The sequence below is a fragment of the Rattus norvegicus genome, chromosome 7, assembly GCF_036323735.1.
Source record: "Rattus norvegicus strain BN/NHsdMcwi chromosome 7, GRCr8, whole genome shotgun sequence".
NCBI lineage: Eukaryota > Metazoa > Chordata > Mammalia > Rodentia > Muridae > Rattus > Rattus norvegicus.
The window spans coordinates 49,361,794-49,385,687 of NC_086025.1; the positions used below are offsets into that span (position 1 = coordinate 49,361,794).

A 23,894-nucleotide genomic window follows, 5' to 3' on the forward strand; every position below is an offset into this window, starting at 1 on the left:
ACTGTTTTGGCTTCGTGTTGGTCTGAGTAGAGACCGCGCAGATTTTGTCCGGATCATGCGGAACTCATTTTGCGTTAGAGACGCTGTAGCCGGCGGGATTAAAGGACAGTTCCACTTCCGGTAGCACCGGAAGCAATTTTAAGATGGCAACTTCTGTAGACACGCCTGCCAAAGAAGCTCGAAAAAGTGACTCTCGGCAGCAGAAACAGAAGCGTGAGAACCAAGGTGAGGTAGTGCGGGAACCGAAACCTGGAGCTGGGGGACTTCGAAGCATCGCTTTTCCTTCTTTGGCTGCGCGCTTGGGTTAAGCCTCCTTTAGACTGTTCAGTGCCTGCAGGAGCAATTCCCGATGACTAGGGGGGGTGTTGACTGCGCCGGCCACGTGTTCTAACTCTGTTTTTGCCAGGGACTGTCCCTGTTAAGAGTAGCTGAAGTGCCTTCTGGCTCCGGTAAAAGCACCAGGAATCAGAAATTGTGGAAGGCGCGGCCGTACTTTGTTGAGCTATGGGGAGGGAAAGTTGAGAGGATGCGGATCGGGATCAGGTGGGCAAGATAATCCTCTTGTGCGGTGAGCGTTGAGGGTGAAGAGTGAGTGAGGCGGACAGAGAAAGGTGGGGAGGGAGGTAAATGGGAAGTTTTGTCAGAACTTTTATCTGATTAGTAAATTGCTAGATGGCGCAGCTCAGTCTTTAGTTTTGACCGGTAGTTTGATTTTTGCTGCCCTAGTTTGGTTGCTTTCTTGAATTATGGTGATAGTTTTGTTTTTAATCTACCTTCAATATGAAAATGTTTTTGTAACTGTTGCATTTAAAAACTGAGTACGGTAAGTACGGCAAGTACGTAAAATAGACGCCGGTTAAAGCTCAAACCAACGTTTGAGGAATTGACAAGTTTCCAATGTGCCAATCACAGATAATAGCGTCTTTTCTGGTACCCCGAATAATTCATCGAATTTACCTATCTACCGCCGTGATGATTTTTAACGTGACGCTTCGATTTTTGCCTTTGAATCACAGGAGAACGAAAGGAGCTTCCATGCATGCTGTGTCTTTTAGCTTCTCTGGTTATTTAACCAAGGTGATGTTTGTAGGTGTGATGCTGTGTAATATTTAAATTCCCCCGTTGGTGGACATTTGAGCTCTGCCTTGAGCTTGCTCTTGTAAGCACCTTTGCGAATGTCTTCTGGTAATGCCCAAGCGTTTCTTTAGGAACAAAGGGTTAGACACTGAATTGCAGGGTATCTTCAAGTTATGCTAATGCTACTGGAAGGAGCTGTGCCGGGTTTTTGTCTTTGTTTTAGGAAAGGTTTGTTTAGGTTCGCAGTGTGAGGGCAAAGTCAACCATGGTGGGGAAGCTGGGCCAGTGCAACTCCCTAATAGATGAAATTTCTCATTGTTCCAAATTTACAGTGATTTTTTTAATTTCACTTTTGAAAATGGGTAGTTTGGTAGATAAGAAATTTTATCTGATTGTGTTTATAATTGGGTTTCACCAGTGGCTGATGGAGTTGCACAGCTTCACATGTTTTGGGGCTATTAGTGCTTCCGGGGTTGTGAATGTGGCTTTTATTTCTTTTGCCTGTTTCAGTGATTTTGTAGGGGTCTCCTTTCCCTTTTACGGATTGACAGCACTGTTTAACTTGGATCAGTACACACTCAGAATACAATTCATGTTCCCGGTTTTTATAGGATATTAGTTTGCATTCTTAAAATGAAGGTATTGAAGAATGAATGGTTTATGAGGACCCATTGTCAGGAGTTTGAACCAGGAGTCGCAGAGTGGATGTGAGTGGAAGTAAAAAGCACATTTTCTTAAGTGGGGCTGATAGCATGGGCCAAGGGCCTTGCCTTTCAGACCTCAGTGGTTTACCGAGGACAGAATGAGATTCTTTAAGCACAGATCTCTGGGAAGGAGCCCCAGATGGCATACCCCACAGACTTCCATAGGTGTGCAGATGCTACAAGATCACGGATGGTTGCTTCTCTTTGGGTCTAGTTAATGTGTAGCTATTGGATTTGAGGGATTTGTAAAGACCTGGGACAGAGAGTTTGGAGAAGTGGCTCAGGCTCTCCAGAGGTGATCTCATATAGTTGTCAGGATTCTAGGCCATTTCAGTGTCTGTCCCTCTAGCACATCAGTCCTTTCGGTTTTAATATTTTCTCCTATAAAGTGGAAATAGAAACAGTGCCTTTTCTTTTACTGTTGAAAGGTGTGCAGAAAGCTCTTTAGAAAACCTAAAATTCTATCACAGTGGTTGTTAATTGACATGGTACACCAGAATCCACTTTTAAGAATTTTACACATACACACAGTCATGTGGGGGTGGGTCTCTATACCAGGAAAAGTCAGAAAGGTTACTAATAATAAGGGATAAAGGTGGTAATAGGGTGTTTGAACCACATTATAGTGCAGTGAAGGTGACTTAGTAATTGTTATCTACTAATGCATTCCAGTTACAGTGGATACAAGGAAGTGTCCTTTTTCTCAAAGAACTGTTCTGATTAGGCAACCACCGTGTATTCAGGTGGTCCTATTACAGCATGATGGTGATAGTGGTGATGGTGGTGATGGTGGTTGTGGTTGTGGTGATGGTGATGGTGATGATGATGATGATAGAGCCATGGTCCTGATGCTGAAAAATTTAAAACTCAGGGAAACGGATACAGTACATTGGAAATGTTATGAAGATGTGCACAGAATGTGCACCGTGTGTGTGGAGGCCATTGACATGTGATGTGTAAATTCTTTCTTCTGTAGATGAGGGAGAGCTCCTCACTGTACCTGATGGTTGGAAGGAACCAGCTTTTTCCAAAGAGGACAATCCCAGAGGACTCTTGGAGGAAAGCAGCTTTGCAACCTTGTTCCCAAAATACCGAGAGGCTTACCTGAAGGAGTGCTGGCCGTTGGTCCAGAAAGCCCTGAATGAACATGTATGCTGGTTTTAAACAATTCTTTTGAGATTTTGCTCTTCTTATGCCTTTGCTTTTAATGAAATTTGTGTGTGCGCTGGTGGATTTTGGTTTCAGAAACACCAACATAGCTGGTTAATTTGGTTCCTTAGTACTTAAAAGGATATAGGTAACCTTTATTCTTAGAGCTCATTTCTTTTTAATTTTGTGCACAATATAAAGTATTTTGAGAAATGCCTATCCTCGTAATATTTTAGAGGTTCCTCAGGCTGTCTACAGTTACCTGTTCCGGCAAGCAGGGGTTATCGCATACTCATGTACTTGGCTGAGTGAGCCATGCACGCCGTGCTTCAGACTTTATTTTAAACACGTGCCCGTGCACCCAGCTTTGCTGTGCTTGCTTCCTGCTGGCAAATCTCCAGAGTGCTGGTGCTGAAATGTTCTCGGCTCGCTGTAATGCAGGATTCTCCTGAAAGGGTCAAGAGTCAGAAAAGAGCATTTTTTTTCTTTGTTCTGTTAAAATCCAGTCCTTGGGGCTGTGGAGGTCGCTCAGTTGGTAAAGTGCTTGTACTGCCACATCAGGACTGGAGTTGCATCCCCAGACTCCGTGTAAGCGGCCAGCGTGCAGGCAGAAGACCCGAGACTCTTGGTGAGCTCCAGGCAGTGCCTGGGGAGGGATACCGGGAGTTGACCCCTGGCCTCTATGTGTGCATACGTATAAATGTGCACTTTCCCTCCTCACTTGCTCCTGTGTACACAGAAGGGAATTTTTTTAAACATGTGATTCTTGTTATTGAGAGTAGAGCTCATTTTTGCTAATTATTGCTTCTTTGTAAACCTGTGGTAATTTGTTTTGTATTTAGTCCCTTAACCAGGTAGAAAGAAATTAGAAAGGAAAATTCATTTCTCAGTCTTGGGTTACAGTTGCTTCACTTTCTTGCATCCTGCCAAGTGTGAAATTAATGAAGTATTCATCATTTGTATTTAACAACCCAGTTTATTTGAGGGAGGGAGTTGAGAGGCTTTGGTAGTTAGCTTCCGGGCACAGAGGCTCATGGTTTGGTTGGGATCAGCTCTATAATGATCTACATACAACTGAACCTATTTTGTGTTCTTTCCTTCTTTTTGTAGCATGTTAAAGCAACGCTGGACTTGATTGAAGGTAGCATGACTGTTTGTACAACAAAGAAGACTTTTGACCCTTACATCATCATTAGGGCCCGAGACCTAATAAAGCTCTTAGCAAGGAGCGTCTCTTTTGAACAGGTGTGTCTGGGCCAGGGGGATTAACTTGGTGAGCTCTGGGCCAGTGAGAGAGAGACTCTGCTCACACAAACAAGGTGGGCAGGGCCTGAGGGAAACGTGGGAGCTTGTTCCACAGCCTGTGATACTGTGTCTTTCCATCTGCCCTCCCTCAGATGTTCATGTTCGTGCTTGTATTTTATCAGCCTGGGCTTAGAAAAGAAGAATGCTGATCCTTTGTTTTTTCCTTCACCTAAAAGGCAATACGGATACTTCAGGATGATGTCGCATGTGATATCATTAAAATCGGCTCTCTAGTGAGAAATAAAGAGAGATTTGTGAAAAGAAGACAGCGGCTTATTGGTCCCAAAGGATCGACATTGAAGGTATTTGTCATCACTGGGGCACGAGCATCTCTGTTGTTGACTTTGAGCACACTGAGTTTGGATTTGCTCTTTTGATTCAGGCTTTGGAACTCCTGACAAACTGTTACGTTATGGTTCAGGGGAACACCGTGTCGGCCATCGGACCTTTCAGTGGCCTGAAAGAGGTGAGAGCTCTGACCTGATGCTTCCACCAAGACAAAAATGAAGTAACTTGGTTGTCATAGAATTTTTCATTGAGTAATGGCTTATATCATTTCATATCTTTAGAATGTGCTTTGATTTCTAATTTGTAAATAGTTTGTCATTTACTTGAGGGCTGTCAAGTGAGGTGCTTCGGGCAACCTCTGACAGCTGTGGAGGCATGCAGGTCTGAGTTAGGTCTGTGCACCCTCACCCTTCCCACCGTTAGACTTAAGTTCAGATCCTAGTAGCTCACCTGAGAGCATCAGCATTGGGATACTGAGCAGAGGCCCTGGTAGTGTAGTAACACATGTAGCCAGTAGAGGTCAGACTCTGAAACCTTTCCCTTTAAGCTACAGGATCTTTTATTCTAGTGTGTGTATAAACATCTCTGTGCCTTCCCAACTGTTTTGAGAAAGCCAGTGGGACACAGCTCTCTGTCAGGTCCTGTTCTTATCATATGGAGCTGAAGCAGGCTGTAGTTTGCGCCCCTCCTGGAATGCCATTAGAAGTAATTCTGATGACTTTTAACTCATAGGTTGCCTACTCTTTTCTAATGGAGCAGAGATAACATATCAAATCTTATGGTAGATTGAGATACAGTTTTATCTCCATTTTACAGATGTCAACTGAAATGGGAATATTAATCAACTCTTACACGATGTGATAGTCCCAGAATTACTATTTATTATTATAACAATTACTATTTTTGCAGTGCTGGAAATCCACCTCAAAGTCTTGTGCACAGTAGGCAAGCTCTCGTCTACTGAGCTGTAGCCCCTGTGCCAGGGTTTGAACCCTCTTTTGACTCTTAAACCCAGCTGTCTCGCCCTAAGTCAGTAGTACCTCTAGGACTTGGGTATTTTGTTAGTTGTTTACTCTATGGCCATCGTCATGAAGCATGCTTTGTTTAAAAAAGCTGATTGCTGTTACAGAAGGTGGAGAAGCCACTGAGAACAATAGAAGAAAGTGAATTCAGTGTGGCCACAGTCTCTGATTCATGGGATATGTTACAGGAGCCTAATCCTCTTCTGTCCAGTTTGTTGGAATCTTTGTGACTGCTTCATTTTTCTCTGTAAATTTCAGGTTCGAAAAGTAGTCCTTGATACCATGAAGAATATCCATCCAATTTATAACATTAAAGTGAGTCTTGTTTATACGTTATTAGTGACTGTCAGACTTCCAACTTCACAAACTGAAAACTAAATATTGTATGAAGATGTAATATGCAGAGAGCTAGAGCAAAAGTATTTTGGGTGAATTGAGAGGAGAAATTGTCCCACCAGATTCTACCCCAGCTCTCCTTTGGTGCTTGTATCTGTCTTGTAAAAAACTATGAAAAGAAATACTGTCTGTTATTGTAGCATTCTAGTACAGTGAAGAGAAGCCTCTCAGAACTGACTATAGGTGGTATCAGTAGGATTCTGCCTGTTTCAAAGTCTGGACTCTCAGGTTGCATTAAAGCTGCCTTTGAGATTTAATGCTTGCACCTTGTAGAGACTGACTAGGCAGGAATGCAGCCATAGTGCAGTGACCCATTTGCTGATGGGTGCTTGTGGGAAATGCACTTACATTTCAAAGGTTGGAAAGTCCGGAAGATTGGGGTAAAACTGATTTAAATTCCTGGGACTTAGAATACCGCAGTTGATACCGAAAGTGTCCTACTCACAGGAAGCACCAGCTAATTACGAATGGACCGTCCGTGCTGCTAAGTTGCATTTTAATGAAAGGTGGCAGGAAAGCTGAACTTTGTTTTCATATCGTATCTACGTTTGATCCAGACTCTAGAGTTTCCGATATTTGCCCAGTTGTGCAGGTTTAATTAATTGCAATTGCTTTCATTCTGAATACACGAGGAGCTCGTCCCTTACTTTTTAGAAGCAATGTGTTAACAAATGTGTGAATTTTAAAATTTAGTTTTATTTATATGTATTTGCCTAAAGACCTTGATGATTAAACGGGAGTTGGCAAAAGATTCTGAGTTACGATCGCAAAGTTGGGAAAGATTTTTGCCACAGTTCAAGCACAAAAATGTGAATAAGCGCAAGGAACCGAAGAAGAAGAGTGTCAAGAAGGAGTACACACCTTTCCCTCCCCCACAGCCCGAAAGTCAGGTCAGTGGCCAGTGCTGGTGTGGACGAAACGACTTTGTCCTGTTTTTGGAAACAGTACTGAGCGTTTGGGTTGGCTGTGGATGTGCGTGTGTTTAGGACATGAGAACTTGCTAGCCCACAGTGGGAGTGGGCATCCCAGAGTGAGTAAACTGTGTTGGGGGTGGTGTCAGGCAGCCAGGGTTCTGGAGCTGAAAGCTACCCAGGAGTTTAACAGTTTTTGACTGTGTACTCTATCATTTTAAAGTCTTACTCACACATGCATTTGTTGTCCTTGTTCCTCAGCTGGCTTCTGGTCCTCTCCGCCACTCTCACAGCCAGGGTTTCCTTCCCTTTCTCCCCCTTCTCTTTCTCATGTACACTTTCTTTAGCCACACCCTCTCAGGAAACTCAAAAATTGGAGTTAGGCAAAAAATTAAAGTGGGGAAAAGTCGTACCTTTGGGTTAAATTACTAAAAGTTTGTGTCTTCAACTTCTGCCAGCCTAAATATGTGGCAGTCCTTTGTGTTCCTTTCTGTTCCCTCCCACACCTGGCAGATCCAGATTCTACGGCTCTGGAATATTTGAGGTCATCAGGAAAGAATTCCTTAGACTCTTCCTCCTTGTCTCGCATTCCCCCAACCCATGGAACGTCTTTCTTCATGCTTGAATTTGATCTACACCTATCTGGGATTTTGTTTTACTATTCCCTTCTTTGCCTGTATCATACAGTATTCAGTCTTTACTATGTCGTTTCTGGTTTAAACAAACTATTTTCTGGCCACAGTCTTCCACCCCTCACTGACTTGTGCTTGGAGTTTTCAGGGAAACCCTGAAGACCGGTGGTTGGGGGAGGGGGACTAGTCAGAATGGTGTTGGAAGTGAGACAGCCCTGGGAATGCCAGGCAGTGGCATCTACGCTGGGAAGGAAGGAAGGAGAGTGAGAGGAAAGGACGTCATTACAGCAGGGGGGCTGCCAGCCCGCTGCTTAGATTCCACAGCTCTGAGCTACGTCCTGAAACCAGGAATGGTGCCTGTCTTCTCCTTCCCCAAGATTGCTTTGACTAAAGGTCTTCTGGGCCTCCATATGAACTTTAGGCTTGCCTCTTCCCATCTGTGAAGAGCAGTAATTGCGTTGACTCCATAGGTTGCTGTGGTGACATGGGCATTCATCAAGATTAATTCCTTGAATCCAGTAACAGGGAAGGTCTTTTCATCCCCTCAGGTTTTGTAATTGACATGTAGGTGTGTACTAACTGCTAGTGAATTTTTGTACTTAGTTAATACAGGTTTTCATATCCTCCTTTGCCTAATAGTTTTATTTGGGTCTCACCTCTTTTCTTGGTGAGTATTGGATCATTGCTCCACGGTTCTTCTGTCTTTATTTCTGACTAGTCAGTGGTGTTCGCCCAGAGGCTCCACAGGAAAGCTGGGAGGAAGCTTAGTACCCCTTTGTGACACTCACACTGAGTCCTTACAGGATTACTGTAGTCAGGTGGGAGGGACAGCACAGAAGCAGAACTATCATCCTTCGATGGCATTGTGTCCCCAAGGCTGGAGTACAGCAAAGTTTTAGACTTTTTCACTACGGATAGCTCAAGGTGTGATGCTCAAACCACAGCTGCCCTAGGGTCCCTCTGTGTAGCCCTGTCAGAATACAATAGGTTGTTCTGTTCTATGGTTAGAGAGCTGGGGCCATTGAGGTGCCTGCCTCCAGCCCTAACACTGCTTTACATTCATATTTCTGACGATCCCCTTGGTTTCCACAAGGCGAGCATTTTGAAGGGGGTGGTTCCCTGTCCCAACACTCATCCTCACAATACAAGACACCCAGCAAGCATGGGTCAGTACTGTGTTGGGCCAAGTCAGGTTCATCGGATAGCTCAGTGTGGTGGAGTCTGGGTCGGCAGACATAGACATGTGCATTGTTTGTGGTCCCTGGATCAGTCCTTCCCTAAGGCTGTAGCCTCTTGCAATAATGTCAGGTCCTGGCTAGAGCTGGGCTAGTGTGCAGATTTCAGGTTATTTACCTTACTGGGTTGTAGTGAGGATTGCCCTAAGTCTGCTGGCAATTTCCCTCTCACCCCTCTCCCTGTAGAGTAGATGAATTTTCTCTTGTTCAGTAGCCAAGATGCTTGTGTGTTTTGTTTCCTTATGCCACTGTTGTGGGCTTTGTAATTATAGTACTTTAGTCTCTCTCTCGTTGATACTGTGTTCTCATGCTCATTCACCCCAAAACAGGGTTATGCACCTGTAACTTTGGCTCGGAGGGAGAGGCCCTATGAGTTTCTTGAAACAGCGGTGCCTCCACTGCCTTGTGCTCACACCTTTCCAAGACTGTAAACAAGTTATTTTATCTGACCTGTCAGTGGGTCAGTGTCCTCATGCCTAAGTGAGGTAATGATACCGACCTTAAGGAACTTTGAAGTAAGAAAGTACAAGAATTAAGACAGTGGCTTTGTTTGGGTCCCCTCTTCCTCTTGGCTTGCCTGCTTCTCTTTGTTTTTGAGACAGGGTCTAAGCCCTGGCTGGCCTTGAGCTCCGTCCTCCTGCATTAGCCTCCCTGGGTGTGTGGATCCAAAGCCTGCACAGCCACACCTGGCTTAGATCCTTTCACCGTTCTTTTGTGCCAGAGCTTCTATCCTTTTTAAGATGAGTACCACGTTCTTGGAGGCTCAGATTTCTCCCAAACTCATCTGATTCCTTTTCATACTTTTCTGACACCCAAACCTTTGGTCCTACCTGAATCAGCCATATGGTTCACAAGCAGCACCTTCTGTTCTAGCTCCACGTTTGTATTAACCTCTCATGTGATCAGTAATCATAGAATTGATGCCACACTCTTTCTGGCCCCAAGGACACTGACTGCTTAGGAAATTCCCTTGTGTCCATTATTTCTGGTCTAACTGTAGATACTCTTTCTAATAGGTTGACAAAGAACTGGCTAGTGGGGAATACTTTTTGAAGGCGAATCAGAAGAAGCGGCAGAAAATGGAAGCAATCAAGGTAAAGATTTTTCAGATTACACACAACATCACCAGCACAGTTTGTTATACAGTTGTGTTTTACTAAGGCGTTTTTCACTGATGTAGGCTAAACAAGCAGAAGCTCTTACAAAGAGGCAGGAAGAACGAAACAAAGCATTTATTCCACCTAAGGAAAAGCCGGCTGTGAAGCCAAAGGAAGGTAAGATACCTGTAGTATATGATAAGCAAACCCAGAGTGCATATCAACCTCTAAGAAACAACTGGTTTCATTAGCTCACAAGCCTAGGCAAAAGTGACCATCAAGGTTTCTATAATTTAGGTTGGCTGCCCTGTGCTGGGGTTAGATTCGTTATTGGGAAAGATGTAACCCCGGAGCCGCATGTAATCTCTGAAGACACCCAAACACTGTTGCCACACATTTCTATGTTTACACACACTTCTCATCATCTTAAAACAAAGTGTTAATAATAAGGTGCCAAGAGGAGAAACTTCATGTCACCTTAACCACATCTGGCCTCATTCTGATCAGACCTCTTCATTTTCTTTGACTCTGGTTGCACTTGTCAGAGTAATTCCAAAGTCAACCTTAGCATGATGAGTGGGAAACACAATTTAAAATGCCTGTATCTCCAGGGTCTGCCCTGTTTGGACGGTACATTTTAAGTTTTAATTCTTTCATGGTAAGAAAAAGTTACATCCTTTTAAAATTTTCTGTATTTAGTTCAGCCTTTTGATACTGGTTAAATAGTTTGACCTATTAAGACCACTAGATGCTGTCACATTAGAGTTTTAACAAAATCATGTTAAAATACTGCTAGCTTAATTTGATAAGCCTTGTTAAAGTTACTGAAACCAGAAGGGATCTATCTGTACCTATTATTTTTCATGAAATATAATTTTAAATTATTTTGCGGGCAGTGTGGAAAAATTGGCTTCTTAATGATTAAATTCCAAATATAAAATCATTTGTAGTACAAATCAAGTGACATGTAAAAGAATGAAGTTTGACTAACTGAATTCAGTTAGTCTGTCCTGACCAATCATTCTTAGACAAGATTCTATTTCATAGATGACCTCTAAAAGATAGTCTGAAATTTGCATCTGTTTTAAACTTTTGCAGCTTCTACTGAAACGAAGATTGATGTGGCTGCCATCAAGGAAAAGGTTAAGAAGGCGAAGGCCAAGAAGCTGGGCGCTCTTACAGCAGAGGAAGTTAAGCTCAAGATGGAGGTTGACCAAAAGAAGCAGAAGAGAAAAAAGTAACATTGGAAAGACTCGGACTTTCTACTGTTTCCTTTCGTAAAGGATTTTGAGATGCAAAGACTTTAGCTGAGTCAAACTCAGAAAATCCTGACCCGTTTTCTTCTGCTCATGGACGTGCACTTTGTAAATACATAGGTGGAGGATGCCTGTGCATTCATTGTGCCCAACCAGCCCCAGGCACACTTTGCCCAGATGTTTTAGGAATACCTGTTGTTTTAAATTGTACAGATTTTTGTAATGAGACTGTTATTCATCAATGTTTGTTGCCATTGACTGGTCTTTGTAAACATACCCAAAAGATTTGGTTTTGAGGAAAATTTTCACTCGATTTTGTTATTTTACTCCAGAATTTAAAAAGAAAACCTCACAAGCAGAAAATCCAAGGCCTCCATGTCTCTGTTGCTATTATTCTATTCTGACTGAGGAAATGATCCCAGCAAGACAGATAGTGTATCTAGTCTTGGAGTAAGCATGTGCGTGCCTGTCGGCCACCCCGCTGAGGCCAGAGGAGGGCAGAGAATCCTCTGGAGCTAGAGCTGTAGGTGGTAGTGAGACACCGTGGGTGCTGGAAGTCAGACACTGGCGCGTTGAAGAGCAGCAAGTATTCTTGGGGGGAATTAAAATTATCAAAATGAGTACTGCAGATCTGGAACTCCAAGTACGTTACTTACTGGAAAGCCTAGCTGTGGCAACCTGGTCAGTCTGAATTCACAATGCAGAAAGACAAGTTAACTCTTCTAAGATTTTATTGAAACATTTTAAAATCACCACATATGAATAAGTTGTCCCCTAACCAGGGCATTAGTCCAAAAGAACTAAGTTAGGATATTTGTGCTTTACCCAAATGGTAATTATGACAGACAGTAATAGGAGAACTGACTTAGCGATGAGATAGAGCGATGTGTATCTGTTACGTAGATATTTTGGATAATCAGCAGAGTGACCTGTGAAACAAACAAGAATGTACTCAGTTTCTCGTGCTGTGCTCGCCCAGCCTACATAGTGCCCCATGAAAATGACTTAAGGTTTGTATACATACGTGAGACCTGATCTCGTTGTGGGTTAGCTGTAAAACCAGAATTAAGAAAAAGTTAGGTATAGGGGGGAAGCATGTTTCTAATTTTTTCTTTATAACCAAGAACTTGATTTGGCTTTAAGTAAGTACCATGATTTTCAAGATACAGTCCAGTTTTTGCCGCTGTGTCAGTATGGTATTTTTTCAGTGTTTATATGAACTTGATATGTGAATTTTTGTACAAAAGAAATAACTACTGAAATGGATGGAACAATCATTTAATATGCCACAACTACTAGATGAATCTGATTTTGAGCCATGGTTGAAGCTAAAGATTAAAATATTTGTTTTAAATAACACAAGTATTTCCTTTAGTTTGTACGCTCCTCCCCAAGTGTAAGGGTACTATTTATGACAGATGAGGCGGCAGTTTCTCGTCCATCCCAGCAGGCCCAGAGTCTTAGCAAGGCATCTGGCTTATCAACTTGCTGCTGTGAGGCAGTCTGTGACAGATGTGACAGCACAGAACCATGGGCTTGGCATAATTGCAGTAGCTTTCACCTCCCTTCACACCGTGGAGAAATAGACGTCTTAAAGGACAATCTGTTAAACTAAATGTTTGATCTGAGAACAGTAAACTATTGGTTTGTTACAGCTTTCTAGAATCAGCGACTGAACAAAGATCCCCAGTTCTCCAGTGTTTGCCACAGATTTCTCTCATTTTCCTGCAGCCCCAGCTTTGCCCAGCGTCTGGCTTACCTACTAGCATGGAGAGATACAAGGCCTCCAGGTCTGTAGCTCTATCCGCCAGACTTGTGCGTGCGCATCCTTTCCCTATGCCTGGTGTGTTGAGCTGGTCTCTGCGTCTTACCAAGGCCAGCTCAAAGCGCATGCTTATCCCCTAACTCTCTGGAAGTCTTTACTGTGGTCTTACTTACTGCAGAGATTGTTCAGGCACTTGTCATCCTTTGGGCAAGCACTGCAAGTGGCTCCCTGCTTATATGGCCACGTTGGGTAATTCCCTCTGTAAAGCAGAAGACCGTTAGAGGGAGCCCCCAACACAATTGCACTTTACTCTGAATGTCTGGCCAAATCCAAATGGTGATATGGATGAAGATTCAGGATGCTAATAAAATCACAGAGCTGGAGCAAGTGGAAGGCTCTAGTATTCGGAGGGCTTGTGTCGTGTGAACCCTGTGTTTATGAACTTTGTATAATTTATACCGTCACATTTATGAGGACTCTTGAGACTGAATTGTTTTTGTTTCTGTTTAGCAGGTAAGGAAACCGAAGATCTTAGAGATTAATAATTTGCCAAAGATGTCAGTTGATATGTGTGAAGCAGGAAAAAACATCTAGAAGTGTCTTGTGTTGGTCTCTGTTCTACTTAACCCATAGCACATGTGATTACTTCCACCCAAACACTGCCTATCCTAGAAATGCTATTACACTTGGAATTTCCCGTGTACCAGGCCATCACAGTTTTTACTAGATTTACCATTTGGCTGAGGTAATGTCCTCCAAAAGACAAAGAAAATTAGAAAACATTTATTTGTATATAAATGTGATAGTAACTGATAACTATTACATAGTCAAATATCTACAAGATAGAGAGAGCTCAGTAATTGATATCTCTAACTTGTTTGGACTTGTTTTCTATACCTAAAATGAGGATAACTTACCATTTTTGCTGTACTGGAGATGAAATTCAGTTTCATCCGTACTAGGCAAATGCTCTATCAGTGTACCACGTTCCCAGCCCTGACCCCCGAAAAGCTACTTTCTGAAGCAACTTAACGTGAAACCAAATGAGATTAGAAGATACAGACATACATGTCTGTGCATGTAGGGCTGGGAATGAAATATAGTTATGCTGTCTTTCATTGTTAGAAAGCACAGCACTCCATAAACAGCCTAAGATGGAGAATGGCTGTGATTAAATCACTATTAGCTTATTTTTTAATTGTGTGTTCCAAACTAAAAGAAGTGGGGAAAATGTCACTTAAAATTGGTAGATTCGTTTTGGGGAAAACGTGAAACTAGGAAGACCTGGAATTTGTTTGGGTGGGTCCTTAAGACTTTATCATTTTCTACAATCAAGCAGAATAGTTTTGAATTTGTTCTAGAAACCTGGGGGATAGGAGGTTTGGGAACCTGGGAAAGGGAAGACAGAATATGAGCAAAGGTCCCCAAGGGGGTGGCCTCAGGTGGTGGTCCCTAAAGAACACTAGGCTATCCTTAGGTTCAAAGCTTACACCCTCTTCTGTTCTGTGGTCCCTGGAGTCAATAGGTTATAACATGTTTCTAGAACGTCACATCCAGACACTAGAGCATACTTCTCAAGCAGCCCATAGTACTTTCTCTAAATCTGACCACATAGCAGGACACAAGCAACTCTCAGGAAACACAGGAGAAATTGAAATAACATTCACCCTGTACAGAAGGAATAAAAATATCAACAGAAAATAAGCCAACACATGGAACACAGACTGTTCCCACGCAGAACGACTCCGCATCACCCACTGTTTTTATAACCACTGGAAGCTAAGCTGTTTGTATCTGAAAAATTCAACTGTCTCAAGAACTGAAGCAGCTAGGGTGAACTGAGCAATTCCACCTTGGTTCTTTGTTTCGAAGTGTGCAAAAGTTGGCTCTGGTTTTTAACAAAACAAGTTAATGTCAATTTTCTTTCCTTGAATTAATGTATCAATTTACATCGCCAGCAAGCATTTTAATCTTGTGACTTTTAAAGATGAATGCTAGTGTTTTAAAGCACATGTATGTGTGTATCAACACACACACACACACACAATATTAATGTAGTGAGTCTCTGGGCAGGAGGATTTAGAGGCCTTGAGATTTTTTTTCTTTATACTTGTCCTAGATTTTTCTATATTAAAGATGAATACCTACATTAACATATTTTTAGAATTCAGGCACTTACGCTGGTCCATAGTTGCAAATAAAATTTGCTCCTCTGGGGCAGAGTTGCACTGCACAGCCAATCTTGTAACTATCTGCCCAAACAATCTGAAAGTACAAGAAGACTTCTTACCATGAAATGACTAAGTAAACATTTGGTTATGATCACGCTTTCAGATCTGTGCTAAGGAATACCTAGAGAGTCTACTAAGGAAAGCTTAAACACTCAGAACTCAGCTGGAACAAGTCCTGAGTTCTAATCTCAGCACAGGGTGCATGGGTTCATGTGTAAAATAAACATGTACGTGAGTGACAAGGTTATGTTTATGCACAGCTGGAAAGCTGTCACAGGGTCCCTGCAGCTGTCACTGCAAGCCAGGAAATGAACCACAAAGAGGTGACAATGAAAACTAGGAAGAGCCGGACTTGGTCAGTCAGGCTGGATGAAATCTTCCAGAGCCTGATCCTGGGGTTTAATTCTCTTACACATTTCAGCACAGTCAAACTGGGGGGAAAGGTCTCCAAGGGATCTTCTAACAAAGCTTCAGGGTGGCTGCATCAAATTCCCTTGCAATGTAGCAAAGCCCCTTTGACCTTTACAATAAGAGTGAGCTCTGTTGGCTGATAAACCGTGTTCAGGGCTAGGGCCTAGTGCAGAGGAAGGATTTGTCATAAGCGTAAGGATGTATTCTGTCGCTGGAGGATGGCAGGGTACATGGGGTCTCTTTTATAAGGAAAAAGCCCAGAGGTCAGCCTAGACAATTCTTAGGATTCAGGGACAATTCAAGTGGAGACTGGCTCCTAATAGAATGCTCTCTGGATTATCTGGCCACCCTGACTCCAGCATTCCAGGTGACCGGGCATCATCATCCTTCCTTCCATGGAAGAAAACAAACCCATGTGCTTAGCAATTCTGTTTTCTCCAGTGCTCACTCTAAGCGGGGCTTCCTACAGAAAGCTGCTGCAACAAGATAAGACATAACTTGAAGGAGTGTCTGAAGGGAGGAAAGCAGCCAAGATTCAAAGGGTTTTGAGGAAGACGTCTCTGGAATGACCTTTGAACCGAGATGTGAGTGATGATGTAGGCAAAAGGGAAGGCTTTGACAGTGGACGCCATCCATTCTCAGGGATGAAGGCTGATGGAGTAAAAGTCGCTTGGCATGTTAGGGTGACAGAAAAAAAAAAAGGGCGAGTGGAGGCCTAATCTGATGGGGGGACAGTCACAGATGAGATCAAAGGGAGCGGACTGAAGGAGTTCTGGTAGGTAAGAAAAATATTTCTCTTTCTGAGTCCACTTGGCACTTATGGAATAGATGGACTGAGACGACCAGAGGAAGGAGGAGGCAATTCTGGAGGTTTATTTGGGCAGTATAGGAATGAAAATGTGGTAACTCACTCTTGGGTGATAGAATTCCTAGAAGCTGATGGAGTTCACAAGACTAGCTGAGAACATTGGATTTTATTCTGAGTGTGTGGCGGGGAGCACTTGGGCTTAGGACCCAGGTTCTATCTATCTATCTATCTATCTATCTATCTATCTATCTATCTATCTATCTATCTATCTATCGGCTTGGGACCTAGGTATTATCTATCTATTTATCTGTCTGTCTATCTTTTTTTTTTTTTAACAGAAAACCAGGGAACAAGTAAGGTGGGTAGGAACTTGGGCACAGGGTTCTGTTTGAAGCATGTTCCTTTTGAGCTGCCTGTTAAATATCCCAGTAAAGACTGGGCTAGGTCCTAGGCCTAACTACCTGCAGTTATGAGGATGGGAAAACAGAGATACAAATTTTGAAGTCACAAGGTTAAATAAAGACCATATAGGGCAGAGGTCTTATGTGTCACACCTGTTGCATCTGTTGGGGACAAATGGTGACATAAAGATACTGGTATGTCCCTGAGGGCAGGCAGGTGGAAATGTCTGATTGCTAGTAGTTGGTATATTAGCTGTTAGTCACTGTGACAAAATATCAGTGGAAAGGCATGTTCTGGGTCCTGAATGGTCAGTTGTCATTGCCTTTGGATCTGTGATGAGGGTCTGGAAACTAGTCATACCTCCTGGTGGCCAGGAAACCAGACAGAAAAGGGGATAAATCCCAACATCCCTTTTAAGTGAAAAACCTCATGACCTATCTATCTATCTTCCTTTGTCTGGACCCCACTACCTGAGGAAACCATTCCCCCGCTTTCTAACATGTTCCAGGCCTTTGAGAGACCTTGAAAATTGTTTTCAAAGTTGGGCTTAGCTGGATATGGTATCTCACACCTGTAATCCCAGCATTCCGGAAGATGAAACAGGAAGCTCTCTGTGGGCCTACTTGGACTACCTACTGAATGTGAGGCCATCCCATTAGACCTATTGTTATCTATACTTACTAGTAAAAGAAGCAAAGTCAGGCTCACGGGGTCAGGGCAGGAATATGAACTCAGATTGTGTAGCCCTAGTCCATAAATGCAGTCTGGAACTTGCCTACCAGTGAATCTTTTAATGAAAAACTCGCTAGTCCATCTCCAATGAACATAAAGCTAAAATGTTGAATTAGTATGTCATCACTATACTAGTCTCATAATCAATTTGAATTTATGCTCTGTTCCCGTTATCATTGGGCAGCATATGTAAACAAGTTGATTTTCAAAAGAGGAGGGGAAGTACAAGTTTCAATTCCTACTTTAGGTAACTTCCCAGTAGGAACATGAAAATGACTTGAGTAGTCTGAACCCCACACCACCCCACGAAGTATGAAACAGGAATTTTAGACAAGCATTTATCTTCTAACATCAATTACATCAATTACAAAGCTAGATTCCAGGACTCCACTCTTTGTAAAGTGGCTACCGACAAGTGTTGGTCCAGACCCTGCATATCTCACTCTGCCATATTCGCTCGCCTATATGACAATGCTTTACAACCTCAGAAGTGGGAGGAAGGAGAAGAAGGAGCAAGGCAGGGAGAGCAGTGTGCACCTGTGGATGGTTTCTGGCTTTCAGGAGAGCTCTCCCTGATTTGGGGAGACACGTGTGTGTGTGTGTGTGTGTGTGTGTGTGTGTGTGTGTGTGTGTGTGTGTTTATGGCTAGTGCAATTAAGAGAAGTCGATGGAAGTCCTAGGAGCAAAGATGACAGAGAAACTATCTGGCGAGGGCTCACACTGTGTTCCACACAATAAGAGGTGTAGTTAGAGGAGTTAGTTCTTGAAAATGGAGTTTGTCAAATGAAAAGAAAGAAACCAGGTAAAGAAGTTGCGCAAGGTCTATGGATGAGCCTGTGCACTAATTGGAGTTTAAGTAGCTGAACATGTAAAGTAGGTAGCAGTCAGAAGACAATTCACTTTTTAACAGGCTCATATCCATCATCCCAGGGAGTCAGAACAAGAGGGGTGAACTCAAGTTCATGTCACACAGACTTGAGACAGCAGAAGCTTCCTTCAATGTGTAAGCTCCCCCTTTTCATCTAGGAAAAAGGAAGGCTGACCCTTGGCACATGAAACAACTAATTTTCAAAATCCTATCTCTCATATGAGATATGAGAAGAAGAAGAAATTAGTGGTCCTGACTTCTTCAGTAGACGACCATGTTCTGTCTTCCCTACAGAAGAGAGAGCTCCTTATGGGAGAATGTCCATGGATTCCCAAGTCTAGGAGAAAGTAACTCTGACATCCATTTAGTCAGTGAATATGGCATTTACTTTCCTAAGCGGAAAGCCTCTTTCACTTCTTAACGAAACATGTAGAAGAGGGCCTAACATCCATACATCAACTAACTCAGTTAAAGAGATGATGATGTTTCTCTAAAGCCACTTAGCTAGGGAGAAGACATTTCAAATCCATTTATCAGCTGTATTGCAAGGCTTTAAGGAACACAATGTCATCTCCCGTGAGTGTCTTGTACTGCCTAGACTGATGGCCATTGCATATGATATTATCCACGAACGTAATGTCTTCACGTAGGTTTTCCTCTCATTATACTCCTACTGGCTCATGATATATTCTCTCAACACCAAGTCCAGATCTCTCCACCTTTAAATGGGTCGTTCCTGGAGGCTGTCGGGAAGTACTTACCTGAGTGTAATGCCCACAGACTTTTTTACATTTCCCAGTGCTGAAGTCATAGTACTGGCTTTCTTCAAACCAGGCGAGGATGGCCGCACGTACTGAGAAGAGGGATAGAGAGCCAAGCCAAATGTTTTCGCCCAGGCCAGTAAAGTTTGGGTGTATTCGCGAATGCAGCTGTGGGTTGTGTTGAAATACACAAGACTGTGCCCACGCTTTTGCAATTTGGGCTAGTTTTGGGTCCCAAGACTGAAAAATAATCAAAACAATACAGGAGTCAAGAAAGAAATCTCTCACTCAAAAAACGTAAGACTAGTAACACAAGGCTGTTCGCCTACTCAACTCAGATGTGGAAACCCCACTGCCTAGTGTTGTGACCCCTTAATACAGTTGGCTATGTTGCAGTGACCCTCAACCATGAAGTATTTCTGTTGCTTCTTCCCACCTGTAATTTTGCTACTGCTATGAGCTTTAAGTATGTTACTACTTTAAGGCCAGGCTCCAGTTCCTGCGAGAGTAGAGTCAAAGTGACAAATGAGGCAGAATCCCGAAGCAACACAGTTCTTACTAGTCTCTACCTGCTAACTAGGTTGAGAATGCTGTCGTAGGTTTTTATTGCTCCAAAGACATGCCAGGAAGAAAATGCAAGAGAGGAAGGGGTTTATTTAGCTCACACTTCCACACCTCTGTTCTAAGAAGACAGGACAGGAACTCAAACAGGGCAGAATCCTGGAGGTGATGCAGAGCCCATCGAGGGATGCTTGTTACTAGCTTGCCTCCCATGGCTTGCTCATAGAACAAGCCGGCTTTCTTATAGAATCCAGGACCACCAGTCCGGGGATGGCAAATAGGTGGAACCCTCCCCCATAGATCACTAATAGAGAGAAACACCTTACAGCTTGATTCCATGAAGGCATTTTCTCAACGGAGGTTCCTTGTCTGATGACTCTTAGATCTTGTGTCAACGTAACACAAAAGCAGTCAGTCCAAATAAGTGATCAGGTAAGAGAATAAGAATCAGAGAGAAGTAGAAGCATTCATGTCTGCAGGTGACACAGTCTTATAACCAAAAGCTCTAAGAAGTAAACAAGTCCGGGGATGTAGCAGAGAAAATAAAAATCAGCATGGGATACATGGGTAGCTTTTGTATGAAGGAATGGTGAACGGTCCAAAAAGCAAACCTCCAGAGTAATTCCATCCTGATAGTTCTCCAACGGTAAAATATGTAGGAAAACATCTGACTAAGGGAGTAAAAGACCTATGCAAGGAAAACTAAGAAACACTAAAGACAGGCTGGAGAGAACTAGATCAGTGGTTCTCATCCTGTGAGTTGCAACTCTCATCAAAAACAGACTTAAAGCTCATAGCAATAGCGAAATTATAGGTGGGAAGAAGCAACAGAAATACTTCATGGTTGAGGGTCACTGCAACATGGCCAACTGTACCAAGGGGTCACAGCACTAGGCAGAGACCAACTACTGTAGAGGATGGGAAGGCTGTTTATGCTCATGGATTTGGGTAGGTGTTTTCAAAGGAAAGATGCTTTACAGATCTCACCACGCTTCCAAGGCTTTCTTCTTAAAGATAGAAAAAAAAATCTGAAAATTTACACAGAAGCACAAAAGGACTTGTCAATCTGGATTTCAAAATCAAGAGTGCCAGTCAAAATTGACAGAATGGTATTGACATCAAACAGACAAGGAGATGAATGCAAGAGGACAGTAGGCCAATGGTGCTGGGCAAACTGGATATATATATACCCAGAAGCACAAAAAAACAAAAACAAAAACAAAACAAAACAAAACAAAAAAAAAAAAAAAACCAAACCAGAAAAACCAAAACAGGTTCTTACAGTAGAAGAAACAAATCAGAATGTATTACAAATCTTAATTAATATGAGACCTGAAACTGCCATGGCCTAATTTCTCAATTTTACATCTTCTTTTTTTATTTGTGGCTTTTATTTTTTTTCTCTCTCTTTTGCCCAGTTACTTTGGCTAACATTCCAATATATAAAGGATAGACAATTTTCTGTACAAGGCTTCTGTGACTCAGGAAATACATAAGTACTGACAAGTGAGACAGCATGGACTAAACTCAAGGACACAGTGAAAACAAACATTACCTGAGAGAGGGCATAGCCAAAAGAATGGAAGAAAAATTGGGCATGATGCTACATGCCTTTAACCATGACACTGAAGGTGGGGCCATAGAGTCAGGCAGATCTCAGTCCCAGGCCAGCCTCATTTACATATCAAGTTTAAATAAAAATGAAAGGAAGAAAGAAGAAAAAAAAGAAGAAAAAGGCTAAAAGAAGAAAATAGAAAGTGCATGGTAGCCACTCACCCATCATCAGATTAATACCTACAATCTATGAAGAGCTCAAAGCATTAAACCCGAAGAGTGAAAAATCCAACAACCAATAGATGAACACAGTCCTTCAGAGAAGCGCAGCTCAACATCCTTAGCCATTAGGGAAATGCGACTACTCAGTCCACTGATTTGTGGGCGAGGGGAAAAAAGCCCATAAATGTTGTTGACAGGGATGTAAATTAGCTCAGCCACTATGGAAATTGGTATCACCAAAAACTGTAAAATAAGACTAGCATATGACGATTCAGCGACAACACGTTTGGGCACATATCTACAGGAATGAAGTCAACACACTCTGGAGATCCCTGCATAGCCACGTTTTTGTAGCACCACTCACAACATCCAAGCTATGGACTACATCCAGTGGTTCCCAACTCGATGAAAGGGTAAGGAAAGTATCACATGTACAGATACGTTTCTACAAACATACTGAGGGGTATTGTTGAGTCACCAAGAACAAAATTATGACATTTGCAGGAAAATTGATGGGCTTGGGGGATCGCCACATTAAGTAACACAAAGCAGATGTCCTCTGACAGGTGAAGTATAGAGGAAAAACAACCGAAGACCACAGAAATGTGGAAGGGGGAGGGATCAGAGGATGAGGGCCAAGAGGACGACGGGGAGGAGTATAACCTAAGCACACCGAGAATTGTCATAACGAAACACCATAATTTTACACAGCAGATAATGAAAGAAAAAAAAAACCCTTAAGACACAAAAAAGAGACCTCACAAGCATTAATAGGAAAACCCGCCACAACAGAGTAGTCTGCTGCTCACGGCTGCGGAAAGGAAGTGTGCAGAAAGAACTGAATCATGTCTGTGGTATTGCTCAAGGCAGTCGAGGGCGGTCACGATGGACTTTGCTCACAAGCTGATTTACTGCACACATTCATTACAAGGAAGAAAAAGGAAAAAAGAAAAAAAAAAGAAAGAAAAACCCCACTCAGGGTTACCCAGCACCCACACCCAAATTAATGCAGGCGAGCTGCCTCCGACTGACATGTGTTCCAAGCCCTGCCAGTGAACTCACCATGTACAACATATTCCCGGCCGGTGGATACGCTTTTGACCGAAAGTGGTTGTGAACTTCAACGCATTCTTCGATGAAGTCCTCGTTTGTTATTTTTGGCAAAGTACTTGCTGTATATGAAAAACCAGACGCAGAAGAAGCCATCCAGACCATCACAGCGAGGAGGACCTGCATGGTCCCTCTGGCTGCTGCTGGACCTAGAATCCAGGGCCTCAGGGTTCTGATAGAATGCTTGGTTCGCTCAGTCTGCAGACAGTTTCCATGTTGGAGCTTGAATGAACCCAGGGTTGTTTATGCTAGACAAGTGCTCTGCTCCTGAGCCCCATCTTCAGTTCACTGGATTTTTTTTTTTTTTTTATGGCCAGCTTTACGAAGCACAGCCTACTTCAGAGTGAGAAGCCTGAAAGCAAAACATGACGTCACGAAACTTACACACTGGATTTCTCCATATATGGTTTGCAACTCATGTTTTTTCCCCCCCTCTCCCTCCCCCTCCCCCCTCCCCCTCCTCCTCTCCTTCCCTCTCCCTGGGTAAGTTGGTGTCCTTATCTCTTGACTAGGGGTTCCTAGGGCTGATATCCAAAATATGTAAAGAACTCAAGAAGTTAGACTCCAGCAAACCAAATAACCCAATTAAAAAATCGGGTACAGAGCTAAACAGGGGAAACTCAAATGGCCAAGAAACACTTAAAGAAATGCTCAACATCCTTAGTTATCAAAGAAATGCAAATCAAAACAACCCTGAGATTCCCACCTTACACAAACCAGAATGGCCAAGATCAAAAACTTAAAGTGACAGCACATGCTGACAAGGACTGGAGCAAGGGGAACACTTCTCTATTTGCTGGTGGGAGTGCAAATTTATACAACCATTCTGGAAGTCAATTTGTGGTTTTCTCAGAAAACTGGAAATAGTTCTACCTGAAGACCCAGCTATACTGCTCCTGGGCATACAACCAAAAGATGCTTCACCACACAAGGACACGTGCTCCACTATGTTCACAGCAGATTTCTTCTTATAGCCAGAAACTGGAAACAACCCAGAAGTCCCTCGAAGAATAGAAACAGAGCATGTGGTTCATTTACACAATAGAAAACTATTCAGCTATGAAAAACATGGACATCATGAATTTTGCAGGCAAATGGATGGGACTAGAAAATATCCTGAGTGAGGTAACCCAGACCTAAAAGGACACACATAGTATGCTAAGTGGTTATTAGCCATAAGCACCAAATACCCATGACGAATCCACAGACCACAAGAAGATAAACAAGGAGGGCCCAAGGGAGGCTGCTTGAATCACCTTAGGAGGGGGAACAGAATAATCATAGGAGGCAGAGAGAGGGAGGGAAGTGGGTAGGAGACTGGAAGGGGAAGGGAATGGGGGCAGGGGACAGGAGAGAGACCCAGAGGACCAGGAGAATGAATAGAAATCTGCAGCTGC

At 42.9% G+C, this 23,894-nt stretch overlaps 2 protein-coding genes across 6 annotated transcripts in view; one reads left to right on the forward strand and one right to left on the reverse strand.

Annotated features, from left to right (window-relative positions):
* Positions 1-12,429, forward strand: Krr1 (KRR1, small subunit processome component homolog). 2 transcript variants are annotated; one of them, NM_001108094.2, is made up of 10 exons: positions 1-225; positions 2,758-2,930; positions 4,041-4,175; positions 4,412-4,537; positions 4,618-4,701; positions 5,804-5,860; positions 6,661-6,831; positions 9,736-9,813; positions 9,900-9,993; positions 10,915-11,435. In NM_001108094.2, exons 1-10 carry the CDS (start codon positions 144-146, stop codon positions 11,055-11,057), a joined length of 1,143 nt encoding a protein of 380 aa, NP_001101564.1. In that variant the 5' UTR covers positions 1-143; the 3' UTR covers positions 11,058-11,435. The 2 variants fall into 2 exon arrangements, with proteins under 2 accessions (NP_001101564.1, XP_038935049.1); XM_039079121.2 differs by lacking the exon at positions 1-225 and adding an exon at positions 393-543 and having other exon boundaries at positions 10,915-12,429.
* The window catches only part of Glipr1 (GLI pathogenesis-related 1), a 25,612-nt gene continuing 13,503 nt past the window's right edge, over positions 11,786-23,894 (reverse strand). The window contains exons 2-8 of one of the 4 annotated variants that reach the window (XM_039078708.2): positions 23,371-23,499; positions 22,450-22,849; positions 19,051-19,290; positions 15,017-15,102; positions 13,011-13,096; positions 12,097-12,123; positions 11,786-12,001 (exon numbers count right to left, since the gene is read on the reverse strand). In XM_039078708.2, coding sequence (XP_038934636.1) covers positions 11,859-12,001; positions 12,097-12,123; positions 13,011-13,096; positions 15,017-15,102; positions 19,051-19,290; positions 22,450-22,623 — 756 coding nt within the window. In that variant the 5' untranslated portion in view covers positions 22,624-22,849; positions 23,371-23,499 and the 3' untranslated portion in view covers positions 11,786-11,858. Of the gene's footprint in view, positions 12,002-12,094; positions 12,124-13,010; positions 13,097-15,016; positions 15,103-19,050; positions 19,291-22,449; positions 22,850-23,370; positions 23,515-23,894 lie in introns of those variants that run through there. The other 3 variants (XM_039078709.2, NM_001011987.1, XR_010052953.1) reach the window with 3 other exon arrangements.